At 36.3% G+C, this 14165-nt stretch overlaps 2 protein-coding genes across 2 annotated transcripts; one reads left to right on the forward strand and one right to left on the reverse strand.

Annotated features, from left to right (window-relative positions):
- Positions 1-7619: 7619 nt before the first annotated feature.
- On the reverse strand, positions 7620-8263 carry LOC142633642 (uncharacterized). The gene is made up of 2 exons (XM_075807883.1): positions 8176-8263; positions 7620-8071 (listed from the first exon to the last, which is right to left on the reverse strand). The coding sequence occupies exons 1-2, from the start codon at positions 8261-8263 to the stop codon at positions 7620-7622; spliced, it is 540 nt and encodes a 179-aa protein (XP_075663998.1).
- A 567-nt stretch (positions 8264-8830) lies between these two features.
- LOC142636942 (uncharacterized) lies at positions 8831-11073 on the forward strand. The gene is made up of 2 exons (XM_075811235.1): positions 8831-8956; positions 9598-11073. The coding sequence occupies exon 2, from the start codon at positions 9661-9663 to the stop codon at positions 10486-10488; it is 828 nt and encodes a 275-aa protein (XP_075667350.1). The 5' UTR covers positions 8831-8956; positions 9598-9660; the 3' UTR covers positions 10489-11073.
- The last annotated feature ends 3092 nt before the right edge of the window (positions 11074-14165 follow it).

Raw genomic sequence — 14165 nt, forward strand, 5'->3', positions numbered from 1 at the left:
GGGATATAATTTATAAATAAGGCCTAGAGTGTAACTCTATTTATATTGTGGTATTAAATATAGTTAATGGTAACATTGGACTTGTCAAGAGTTGACAAAAAAGCCTAAGGTCCATTGGAGCTAGTATCTTATTGGTCCATTTTGATCCCAATCCAAGCCACATACTAAAGCCCAATTGAAAAAGCTCAAAAGACTAGCCCAATTAGATAATCAATTACAAGGAGAGAAACATACAAAATTTTAATATATGGAAAAGATAGATATCATTGTGAAATAGTGTGTATGTGAGAGTGAGACACACTATCATTCTTCCTTGAAAAACTGATTGAGATACCACACTTCTTAGGCGTAAAGTGGAATTGGAGTGAAAATAAAAGTGTTCCTGAGTACTTTAATCTTTGGTTTTGAATTTCACCACTCCAAGATATGCTCTCTTGTTCTTAGATTCTGAAATTTACATAGTGCATGATATCATTTTCGAATTAAGTAGATCCATTTATTTTCTGCTGCGCATGTTTTGTATGTGATACAAACATGTCTTTTTCCATCATTTTTTGGCCTATCAAGTGGTATCAGAGTAGGCACACTCTGATTAGGGTTTAATCTTTGCTGTCTGATCCATTGACCCCTATTGTCATGGCTGCCATTGGCAAGAAAAGATCTCTTATCTCAAATACATCTTGTTTTTTTTAATCTCTATTTAATTGAGTGTTTCAGAAAATGCAAGTCTAAAAGTTATTTAAAAGCCATCATGATGATTGAAAAAGATCTTAACATGACAATGAAGAAACTAGACTGCCTCAGAATGAGAATGTGCAGAGGAGTTCATCTGAGAAAGGTGAAGGTTAAAGGCCTTGGTTGTAAATGGCAGATGAAAGAGAACACCATTCCTACAGATCTGTCATCAAAGCATGAAGTGTGCTTATGATGAAGTCTGCATTCAAGGTAATGGATACATGCTTGTGGTACCTTGATAGTGGATGCTCACGGCACATGACTGGAGATCGCTCTCTCTTTAAGGTCTTCGAGTCTAAGAAAGGTGGTAATGTCACTTTTGGTGATGGGAGCAAATCACAGATTAAAGGAAAGGGAATCATCTTTTTACCTAGACTGCCAAATATTGCAAATGTGCTATACATATAAGATTTGAGAGTGAACCTGTTGAGCATAAGTCAGATATGTGATCAAGACTTTATGGTGCTATTCACTAAAGAAAAATGCCTTGTGTTGGATGAATCTGGAAAGAAACTCATAAGTGGTGTTTGCACTTTAGACAATTGTTATGGTCTGGTACCTAATGCTGATATTGTATGCAATAGTATTCATTTGCCAAATGAAGATCTATAGCACCAAAGGATGGGACATGCTAGTTACAAACATCTCTCAATTGTATCTAAGCATGAATCAGTGTTAGGGACACCAAAGCTTAGTAGAGTGGACAATGTTATGTGTGAACCATGCCAGCTTGGGAAACAAACAAAAGCTAAACATTCAGGTACTCAGACATCTGCCATATCTAGACCATTAGAGCTACTACATATGGATCTTATGGGTCCAACTTAAACTGAGTCTCTTGGGGGGAAAAGATACATCATGGTTGTGGTAGATGACTTCACTAGGTACTTTTGGGTCGTTCTTCTAAGATCCAAGTCAGATGCTCCTGAGCACATCGAAGCCTTGTGCACAAGATTGCAAAATAAGAAGAGTTTAAAGATTGATCAAGTTCGAAGTGATCATGGAAAAGAATTCGAAAACTCATACATTGAGTCTTTTTGCACTAGATTAGGTATATCTCAAGAATTCTCTGCTCCTATTACTCCTCAACAGAATGATGTAGTAGAAAGAAAGAATAGGGTTATTTAGGAGATGGCTAGAGCCATGTTGCACAATAAGGGTGTGGCTAGAAACTTGTGGGGAGAAGCCGTCAACACTACGTGTCATATGGTTAACAGCATATACTTCCGACCTAGTACCAAAAAGACTCCCTATGAGCTATGGAAGGGAAGGAAGCCGAATGTCAAGTCTTTTAGAATCTTTGAAAGTACTTATTTCATTCTCAAGGATAGAGAGAATGTGGAAAAATTTGACTCTCGAAGTGATGAAGGAATATTCTTGGGTTACTCCTCTACGAGCAAGGCTTATCGGGTATACAACAAGAGAACCAAGAAGGTAATGGAAACAGTAAATGTTGTTATTGATGAAGCTTTGGAGTTTAGTTCTGAGAATGCCAGTGAGGAAATCCCTAAAGAAATTCTTCCTCTCGAGCCCAAGGACATTCAAGAACCAGTTAATCAAGAGCCTGCCTCTCTAAGTACTCCCAGTACTCCAAGTGTTGCAGAAGGTCTAGCAGACAGATCTACCTCACTTGATTTCGAATTTCATGAAAAGAAAGGACCTTCCTCCAAAATTCAGTTGAATCATCCTCCTGAAGTTATTGTGGGAAATATGAATGAACTTACACTAAGGAAACGCACAAATCGACAATGCTAAGAGCATGTTTTGCTAAAAAGTGAGTCGGGCTGTTCCCTTGCCTTTTAACATGTGAGAATTCCACCTTACGGAAGCTCAAGCTAAGGTCCAAAATACCTTGTACAACTGCCAATACCGCAGATGGTGGAGTAGAAGTTCCATTCAGAGCTTTGACCAAGATTAAAGAGTCTCTCTCCACCATAATGTCCCAGATGCCGATATCTTCTGCGAACAGCAACCCAGCCTCAATAGCCATGGATTCGATCTCAATGGCACCTAAAGGGGTGTTCAAATTCCTGCACATCGTTGCCTCCATCCTACCCAGCTCATCTTTAACAATCATACCAACACCTGACATCTTTGCTGCTGTAGCTACCGCACCATTAGCATTTATCTTGAACAAAGGCCGAGGTGGAGGGGACCATGCCGCGGTACTCTGCATGATAGGCTCTAGGTTTGATTGTGCAGTAATGACAACACTATATTCTTCTAAGTAGGATGCCGTCCATCTCACCAACACGTTGCCTGGTTTCCTCTGAGCTCCCTGTTTAACTTCATTTTTGTTATGCCACATTGCCCATGCTAAAGTGACCACTCGAGCCACCCTGTCCGCATCTACTTGGTCCACCATAAGCATCTTCCATATTAAATCATAGAAGGAGGTCAAAGAGAGAGCACCACCTAGTAACACAGTTTTTGAACAAGCCCACACCTCACATGCTCTTGGGCAGGTGATGAAAGCATGCCCCGTTGTTTCAACTTCCATCCTATAACCGTCACAGAGGCTGTCCTGCACAACTTTTCGCTTTAGGAGGTTTATCTTGGTGGGCAAAATGTCACGGCAAGCTCGCCATGCGAAGTGTCTAGTCTTGTGTGGGAGGGGAAGGGCCCATAACTTATTCCAAAATTGCCGACCTAGACCGAAATCCGAGCTAGCGCCTTTGTTGGGGTGTAGTGAGAGTCTTGTTGCTACTGCGTATGCACTGCGGACGCTAAACTTTCCATTTGGTGACTCCACCCATACTAGCTTATCTTCCGGAAGATGGGAGCTCAGGGGTATACTCTGTATGATATCAACCTCATATGGGAGAAATAAGGTAGCCAAGACATCTGATTTCCATCTGGCATTTTCTTGGTCTATGAGCTCCCTAACCAGTGTGTCCGGGTTCAGAAATAACCTGGGAGAAGCTACTTTGTGAGTTAGGCCTAAAGGCAGCCACCTGTCCACCCATATCCGGATGTTCCTACCGTTGCCAACCCTCCATTTAATCCCTTCCTTGACCACGGCCTAAGCAACCATGATGCTTTGCCAAGAATATGACGGGTTATTTCCCATAGATGCCTCAATAAACTCACAAAGTAACCACTGCATCTTTTAAAAGAGCTGAAAGCCCCTCTGCACACAGCAAGATAAGATATAGTGATAATGGGTCTCCCTGACGGATGCCCCTTGACGAAGTAATATTGTAATACCCCACATAATTTTTATTTAAGAGTTTTCTTTAAAATATAATTGTTGGGCTATAGGCTTTCTTTTAATTATTATTGCAGCCCACTACCCACTAAGCCCACATCTTATAATACAAACTACAGGGTAGAGGAAGAGATAGTCAAGGTTTTATCTAAGAGGCTAAGAGGTGTTTTCCTTCGAGTTAGAGCACATACAATTGAAGAGACAATCAGATTGTTCAAGGTAAGATTTCTCACAATTAGAAACAAAAAAAAAAAAAAATTTATAAGGTTATTTAGAAATTTGATTTTGATCCTAAAATTTATATTCTAACGTTTAGATTTGCCGCTGGATTAGATGCTAGATTTGAGCCATGGGATTTCACGAATCAATATTTGGTTTAAGTCTTCCATTGGATTTGTACATATAATCCTAGATTGAAGTCAAACAATTCGGCCATTCTTCTTCCATTGAATTGGTACACACACACACACACACACACACACACACACACACACATATTTTTATATATATAATGGTTATAGAAGAAGTCAAAGAAGGTGGCTATTTTTCTTCTGTTGGATTTGTGTGTATATATATATATATATATATATATATAACGGATAGAAGAAGTCAAAGATTGCGGCTGTGTTTTGCCTCTGAGACCTTGCCTTGAAATTATGCTAGAAGTTAAGGAATGCGGCTATATATATGACAGATATATAAGTCAAATAATGTGGTTATGGTTTCATTGCCTCTGGGACTTATGCTATGCCAGTGTGGTGTTATATATATATATATATATATATATATATATATATATATATATATATATATATAGGATATTAGGATATTAGGATAGCTGTAAAGTTTTCTATGGTGGATATATATATATAATATGGCTTGTTTGGGGTTATGTATATCAACTTAAACTCTAAGGTATTAGCTGATGCCTCTGCGTTCTAATAAATTCAAGGAAAACACATTTTTGGGTAGAGATACTTTGCATTAGTGCTATCATTTAGTTCAACAAAGTATTTTACTAGTGAGTCAGTTTTTGTAGTTTAGTAAAATTTATATTTTGTAGAGGATATTAAATAATTTCCATAATTGATTATAGGTCCTATTTAAGAGTGTCTTGAGGCTCTTTGGAGATTATTTTGGCTGGACTTTCAGAGTGATTCGAGTGCAGTAAGTAATTATGCATGATATGCACAAGTTTTGTTCTTTAGGTTCTTAGAAGTTAAAGATTTTCAAAGTTATATTTTTAAGCTTACATTTTTTTTTTAAGTTTATCAAAAAGCATTTTTACACTATTGAAAGAGAAATTTTAATTGGCTTTTACATAATGTTTTAAAAGAAATTTCAAATTTTAAATAACGTTTTAAATGTCCAAAACCCATATAAAAGATGATTTTTAACTAAACTATTTTCTGAAAATAATTGAGTTTCAAAGTAAGTTTTCTAAAAAGATTTTTTTTCTTTAAATTATTTCAAACCAACGATTTCGAAATCATATTCTTGTTTTTCAAATGGTATTTAAGACGTTCCTTTTAGCAAACTGGATTTTCAAACTTATTCAAGAATTGTAAAAACATTTATATAAACTCTTCAGTTCCTATTCGTTCCCTAAGAGAGTCAAGCATCTTTTGATTTATGTTTCAATTTGATATTGTGGTATTCAATATATCTTTATTGTTGGAACAATTGTTAATATTGAGAAAATTATTATATGTTGTATAAACTTTATTGTTTGTGATATGTGACTCAAAATGAGTGTTTTTAGAATTGATCAGATATATGTGTAAATCCGCTCACAGGATTGTATGTGAGAATATGTGTTGATCCCTCACCAGCAGGGGTTAGATGTTGGTATCCGCTCATAGGATTGTATGTGAGAATATGTGATGTGTATATGTGACACTGTGCTCTGATCAATTATTTGTATGTGTTTCCAAAAGACTTTAAGATATGATTATATGTGTATTAAGTGATTCTTTACATGTTTTGAAAACTATATTGGATATTTTGAGTGAAATTGTGAAATCAAACTCGTACTTTTCTTGACTCTATTCCGTTGTGTATTCTGTATAATTACTTACTAGATGTGTGGCTCACCCCATCAATTAATATTTTCAGATTAAAGCATAGTTGGGAATTAGAACCTTTGGACCGCTTGTGAGGTGCAAGGTAGAGCGTGGAAGTTGTAGGCGGCTTCAGTGTTACTTGAAGACTCATAAAATTTTAGTTACCTTTGTTTTGTAGTTCACATTTTATATAGTGGAGTTTATTTTCAATTTGTGGAGTTTTGAAAAGATTATTAGTTTTTATTTTTTTTTTTATTCCGCTTAGACTTCACAATATTTTGGAGATTATTATAAATTGTGGATTTTAGTTATTATAAGAGGTTTATCAGAAGCATTGTTTATTTGGAGTTTTATGGAACAATGTTTAAATAAATTATGTTTATTGAGCTAGGTAAAGTTAGCAAATTAGTCATGTATCTAAATTCATGTTTCATGGATTTGGGTCATGACAAATATGGCCTCTCAGGCTACCATTGATTTTGATTGAATACGTGACAGTCCTCACACATCTCATGACCAATCCCCTCCACCTCTCATCAAAGCCCAGCTTCTCCATAATTTTCTCCAAGCACCCCCATTCTACCTTATCGTATGCCTTACTCATATCCAGTTTAAGCGCCATCTCCCCCACTTTTCCTGTCTTCTTATTGCTAATGTGGTGCATAGTTTCAAAGGCGACAAGTATATTGTCGGTGATCAACCTGCCGTGCACGAAAGCACTTTAGGTTTCACTGACGATAGAGGGAAGAATATTTTTTAGTTTGTTTGCAATAACCTTTAATGCAATCTTATAAATGACATTGCACAGGCTTATGGGTCTGTAATCCGTCACCCTTTTAGGTTCATTGACCTTAGGAATTAATACAATATGAGTTTCGTTAAAGTTTGGGGGAGAGATACCTTGGTTTAAGAAGTCCAGTACCGTCTTAGAGACCATATTTCTGCAGGTAGGCCAGAAGTGCTGGAAAAACAGGGGAGGCATCCCATCCGGGCCTGGTGCTTTAAGTGGATACATTTGCTTTAGAGCAGCCTTCACTTCCCGAACACTATATTCTCTGGTGAGCTCGTGATTCATGGCAGGGGTTACCTTTCTTTGGACGGCAACAAGTAGCTCTGTGAATTCTGTGGGGTTGTTTGACTGAAAAAGATTTTGGTAGTGTCCCACAACAATTTCCTTAACCTTCATCTCCTCTTCTTGCCACATTGCCTCGTCATCAAACATACCTGTAATGAGGTTCTTCTTTTGCCTAGAGGAAGCCTTCGCATGGAAAAAACTCGTGTTCCTATCTCCAGCTTGGAACCAATTAAGCCTTTACCATTGTCTCCACATTTCATCCTCCTTGTCAAGCTAACTACTCAGTTCGGACCTAGTACTCCTCAAGGCTTGGTTAGTCTTAGTTGATGAAGGCTGAAGCTCTAGCCATTCTACTTTCTTTTGGAGCTCAGCCACCTTTTTACCCACATTTCCAAAAACCGTTTTATTCCAGTCATCCAGACTAGACTTGCATTGATCCAAGCAGTTCTATAATGGATTGTCTTCCCCTGAACTCAATCCTTTTTGCCATGCATCAAACACCACCTGCTCACACCGTTGGTCTTTCAACCACATTAATTCAAACCAGAATATTTTCTTGTCTTTTGCTCCTCAGCTTTGGGACCATACGCAACACCAAGGGAGCATGGTCTGACACTGGTGATGATAAGTGATATAACTTTGCCAATGGAAACAACCTGGCCCATTCGGTGGTGGCCAACGCTCTATCCAACCTCTCACGTATCCGCACACCATCTGCCCTCTCGTAGTTCCAGGTAAACTTAGGACCATTGTACCCTAAATCACGCAGGCCACAGGAATTTATGGTCTCATTGAAATTCGCCATCTGTTGTCTCGGTCTGACGCTACCTCCCTCCTTCTCCGATGCACTAGTAATCTCATTGAAATCTCCAATTGTCATCCAAGGCAACGCAGAGACACCCTTGAGATATTTAAGTTTAGCCCAAGACTCAGGGCGCTTAGCTGTGTCTGGGTTTCCATAGAAACCAGTGAAGTGCCACCACCCCACATCTGCCCCCCCCCATACACTAAAGCATCAATATGTGTTTGAGAGTACAATTGAACCACCACAATTACCCCATCCTTCTAGTATAAAGCCAAGCCCCCACTCTTACCAATACTCGAAACAACCAGACCGTCCTTCATATTGCATTTTTCCTTAACCATATCCTTACAATCCTTCTTATCTGACTTTGCCTCCATGAGGAAGACTAGTTTGGGATCTTCTTTTTGAACAACCTTTCCCAAGGCGTTAACTAACCAGCGGTTCCCAAGCTCCCGATAGTTTCAACTTAATAGACTCATTGTGCCTGGCGAGGCTGCCCAATAGCCTCTGCCGATCCCAAGTGCTCAGCCAACAAAGCACTGAATTGCCTGATTTCCTCTTCCATACACATCTTCTTTTTAATTTCTAAGCTCTCATCAAATGACGTGCATGCATGCTCTTGTTTCCTTTTAACTACGTACTCACTAGTTGATTGCATGGCACCCTCCTTCACACGTGGTACATCCTGTGCACTTAAGAGAGTTCCTTTACGTGGGCTTCTCCTTATGGCTGGATTGGACATATTGGTGGGAGGCCCTTTTTTTGTTTTTAAAACCCCCTTTCTTTTATTTTCATTTTTGTTGGGCTTAAGCAAGCCCACTATATTATCCTCGGAGTTGTCAACCCCGCCCAACACATATGAAGATTCTGAAGAGGCACCAGCATCTTCTCTGACAAAAATATCTTTCTTATCTCTCCTTAAATCCTGTGAGCCATTAAGAACTCCCTTATCCCTCATTAAATACTGTGAGCCAGAATCTATATCCAAAAGCAGAGTAGTATTGTCACTGAGAAGCTGATCTTTTCCTATGTTATCAGCGTGGATTCCGGAGTCTGCAGCCTAAGACGAGGTACGGTGTATTTGTGCCTTGTTTGTTGTATCTGTACCCTGTTATTTGTCTGACTCTGACAGACTATTATTTTTTATACCTTGTTAGTTGTCTATTGTATTTGTACCTATGTCACTGAGAAGCTGATCTTTTCCTATTGCGTTTGATCATTGGTTGTATAGTTACAAGTATGTACTTTTTAATAAAAAAATTTAATAATTATTTTGATCTATTCTTTTTTTTTAATAATACTTTTGGTCTATTTCTTGTATGCTGTCATCGGCAATTGCCACCGAAAAAGCTAGTTTTTACAACAGTTTTTGGTAATTGTTGAAAAAATTTCGTTACAAATAACAATTTTTTTTGTAATTATCACCTTTTCAGGAATTTAAATGTCAAAATTAATGTGCATTCCTCAAATTTTATGTTAGAATAAACCTGTACCAATATATTTTGTTCCAACAGATAAACTAGAAACGGAATAGACAACTTTGTAAAATAATATGGATACCCATGAATATTAATCAATAAGATGTTTTCAAGTAGAAGGGCTGACAAAGACTTTAGGTCTATAACTTATAGCAAATGGTGTCATACTGTCATTTATTAATTTGATTTTTTTGTTTTTTGTTTTTTTTTTTTTTGTTTTGTTTTTGTTTCAGGCGCGATAAACCTACAAACTTCCAAAAAGCACATCCCAACACCTTAAGTAGAGTACTAGCAACATGCCCGACACACAGACAACCACGGACGACACCGGTCCGCCTACGCTTAGCATCGTTGAAATAAATGATGTAAGACGCCTAATACGCAACGAATTTTTGAAAGGCAATTATCTCGAAGATATGAAAGCTGAAGTGGAAATTTTGAAACAAAAAATGTCTCGGGTGGATGATGGGGAACACATCCCCGAAAGTCCTCAAGCACCGTTTCCGGCAGAGTTCAAGATTTCTGACATTGACAAATTCGACGGAACCGGTGACCCGGAGCTACACATAAGAAAGTTTTTGATGATGGCAGGGACGGGAGTCACGGGAGGGCTACGCGATGACCAAAAAGCTTATGCCTTTCCCACGTCACTGACTGGCAATGCTGAAAGATGGTACCGCTCTTCAAATGCGAAGAATACCAAAACGTGGGATGAGCTCCAGAAGGAATTCATGAAACATTTCTCCTACAAAATTCACTTGGACGTGACTCTAAGAGATCTCGAGACCACACGGCAAAAGCCCAATGAAACCTTTTCTGAGTTCATTGTCCGTTGGAAACAGACGGCTGCAAAGATGATCGACCGACCAAATGAGAAAGAGCAGGTCAACATAATCATCAAGAACCTTGCACCCGTCTACTACAATCGTATGTTTTGCTCTCCTATAATGGATTTCGAGCAACTACATGAATGTGGAATAAAAATTGAAGATGCAATTAACAAAGGTGAACTAGACCAGAATGAGGGGAAGTTGCAGGCCAAGAAAGAGTGTAGCAGCTGGTTTAGCACTATAAACAATGGGCCAGATGCATTTTCCAATTGGATGTCAAGGAAGGCCATTTGATGATCTCCATGTACCTTTATCGAAGGCCTTCGAACTCTTGTGTAAGAAAGGGTACCTCAAGCCTCTTTATCCCACTCCTCTACCATACTCATTTCCTCCACCATACTCCATTCCTCCATGTTGGAATACAAACGAGTTTTGTGCCTTTCACCAAAGTGTAGGACATAACACAGACAATTGCATGTGGTTGAGGAATGAGATTCAGAACTTGATAGATCAAAATGTGATTCCCAAGCCACTACCTCCAAACCATATTGCAAGGTGCTGTACCAGCACAAATTAATGAAGGGATGTACTTCAAGGACATGACTCTATCAACAGCCTTGCCAAAGGAAGAGTCAACTTTGCCTTAGTAAGGTTTCTTTGAGTCTTTCTTTTTCTTTACAAAAAATGTTGTGAGTTGAATTGTGTGGTGTTCTTTTGTTTTCCTAAATAAGTTGCTGGGTTGAGTCGAATTCCTTTGGATATTCACTCTTCTTTGCAAAAATGTTGTGAGTTGAATTGTGTGGAGTTCTTTTGTTTTCTTAGTAAGTTGCTGTATTGAGTTGTATTCCTTAAAATATTCACGCTTCGTTACAATGCCTGTAATGTTTCCTTATCTTAAATAAAGCATGTTTTTGGTGTGTACTTCATTTTGTACTAATATCAAAATGAAAGAATCTCTAAGCTTGACAGACGTTAATCAAAATGAAGAACTAACAAACGAGGGAGTCTTAATTAGTTCGTTTGTTCACCAAAAAAGAAGTCAGAGAAAAGAGGAAGATTAAAGGTTTGAAGAAAGAGAAAGCATGGTCCATTACTTGAAATGCTTTCATGCATGCATGGGCGATATAGCTAGCCAATCCATGTTTTTGGTGTGTACTTCTTTTTCTTTCTTTCTTTCTTTCACTTTTCATGATCTTTTCTCTTCTTTTTTTTCCCTCTTTTAATTCTTTCTAAGCTTTATAGTGTAATTTGTTGTGGTGTTGAAGGTATTGGTGGTGTGAATGGTCGGATTTGCTATGGTGGATTGGTTTGATGTTTTGTGATTTGCCCAGTGATGGGTTTTTTCAGTTGGGTGTTGGGTTTGATATTCTGTTTTCACTGCACCAAGTCAGTCTATGGATCCCACAAAAAGTTGAGATTTTTGAGTTTTCAGAAAACTTAACTGAGTTTAAGGGCCAAACAAAACTGGATATAAGTTGGAGATTTTCAAGTGATAGAAAATGAGTTATAGAGTGATGAGTTTTGAATGATGGTTTTTGAGTAATGAGTGATGAGATATCAATCATTCACCATCCAAACAAGACCTAAGTTTCACAAATTATAATATTCTAGTTTGGGTGGCAAGCGTGATGCCCCTTAAGTGGTAAAATTCAAATAGAACTTCAGAAATATAAAATTTTGTAATTAAACTTAGAGTAGTTATATAATATATGAATATCATTCATCAAAAAAATTTATGACTATCTATTTATTATAATAGTTTCTTAGAACTTGTTTACTAACTGCAATAACCACTCATTAAAAGATTCTAAGAATTATAACAAATGTCATTATCTTTCAATAATAAGCAACTGAGTTTTACTAAACCATTGTCACAATATTTAAAATTTTGCAATGAATGATGACATATGTTAAAATCGAAACTATTCATCAAATACCTACAAGTATCCACAATAAAGATTTTGTTATTCATATATTTTTCTTTTATCATTTTACATTTTATGAGTTTAGCTACGATGTTAAACTTACTTAATTTTGAATGAACACACTTTTAAACAAGAAAAGAAAAGAAAAAAGAAAAAACAAGATAAAAAATGGCATGTGTCATTAAAGTTTCTATTAGATAAAATTATAAGTGTAGAAGATTTAAACTAGAAATTAGTGTTCTTTAGGTAACAAATAAAATACCCTATATTACCATTTCAACTTTTCAAACATGACTACCATATAAAATTCAAAATATGTGAAGAAAATTTTTGGGATATTAAAATTTAGTAAGGATATTTTAGACATTACACAATTGAATATTTTATGAATTATAAAATTTTGTTAGGGTTTAACTAAGAGAGTAATAGTGGGAGATACTTGCTCACTTCCGAAATATAAAGGGGGAAATTGCTTAGTTTTAAAGTTTAAGTGGGGATGAAACTACCTCAAACATAAAAGGGAGAAAATGTTTTTTTTCCTTTTTTTTTTCTGCTGGTCATTTTGGGTTTTATGTGTGCAAAACTATGTTTTTTTTTTTCTAAATTTTAAACGATGCATAAAAATAAGTAAAAAAAAAAAACTGCTAGCAGAAAAAACAAAATGAAGGAAAAACTACATTCACCCCTCTATATTTGGGGTACTTCACAATTCTCCCCCATTATCTTTGAAACCAACCAATTTCTCTTTCTATGTTTGGGAAATAAGCAAATACTTCCAATTTGTTAATTACTTTTTTAATTAAACCCAGTGAAATTACAATGATTACAAATGTAATCTAAGAAAACAACAATGCAATCCTTAATTATTTTATTTCTCTTCATTGTGGTGTACAACTAATAATTTCTTCAAAACCTTTTGTCAGATTTAACTAAGAAAGTAACAAATCGGGGGTATTTGAAACAACAATGCAATCCTTAAATTTTTTTTTTTCCTCTTCTTTGTGGTGTACAACTAATAATTTCTTCAAAACTTTTCATCAGATTTAACTAAGAAAGTTACAAATTGGGGGTATTTGCTCATTTTCCAAACATAAATTAGAAAATTGGTTGATTTTAAAGATAAAAGAGGGAATTGTGAACTAGCCTAAACATAAAGGGGGGAAAATGCTTTTCTCCCCAAAAATATTGTGCATGAAACATTGAATTTTGGCTCACCGAATTTAATTATATCAAAAAAGAAGTTTAAGAACACAACAAAATGTTTCAACATTTTCACAATACCTTTATTAGCTGTGGTGGGTCCCAATGTGATATATTATTATTTTATTTGATTTTGACCTATGAGAAACTTACATCTCAGTAGTTGTGGACAATGAAGAAACTAGGTGGGGGCCCAAGGGGGCCTGGGCTCCCCTAGTCTTAAGAAGAAAATTATATATATAGAGGTATATTTTTTACAATTTCATGTTTAGGCCCATTTCGTCAAAAAATTTGGGTCCCCTCCCTATAATTTTACATTGATTTTATTGTAATACCATTTACATTAGTTGTACAATAACATAACGTCCCAAATTTGTCCAATTTACCTCAAAATATAGTAACATCAGTCTATGTATCATTATGCAAAAATACATTTGTGCTACAGTAATTGTGTAAATTTACACAATTACTATAGCACAAATGTATTTTTGCAAATTTACATATTTAATATAACACATGTATTTTTGTACAATGATACATAGACTAATGTAAGTGTATTTTGAGTTGATTGGAAAATTTTATACAATTACTATTGCTATGCAAATGAATGTTTTAGAAATTATTTAGATTGAGGACAATGGTTTTTAATTGAGGAAGAGAGAGATGATTTGAGATGATAATAATAATAAAAAAATTGACAAGGAAATAGTATAATGATGAAATGTATTGTACAATAAATAATTTGATGTAGGATATTTTGAAAAGTGAGTATATAAGGCAAAAATGCAAAACTGGCCCTCTACCTTTCACCATTTTTCATTTTAGTTCTCTAACTTTCAGATTTGT

The sequence above is a fragment of the Castanea sativa genome, chromosome 5 (genome assembly GCF_040712315.1).
Source record: "Castanea sativa cultivar Marrone di Chiusa Pesio chromosome 5, ASM4071231v1".
Lineage (NCBI taxonomy): Eukaryota > Viridiplantae > Streptophyta > Magnoliopsida > Fagales > Fagaceae > Castanea > Castanea sativa.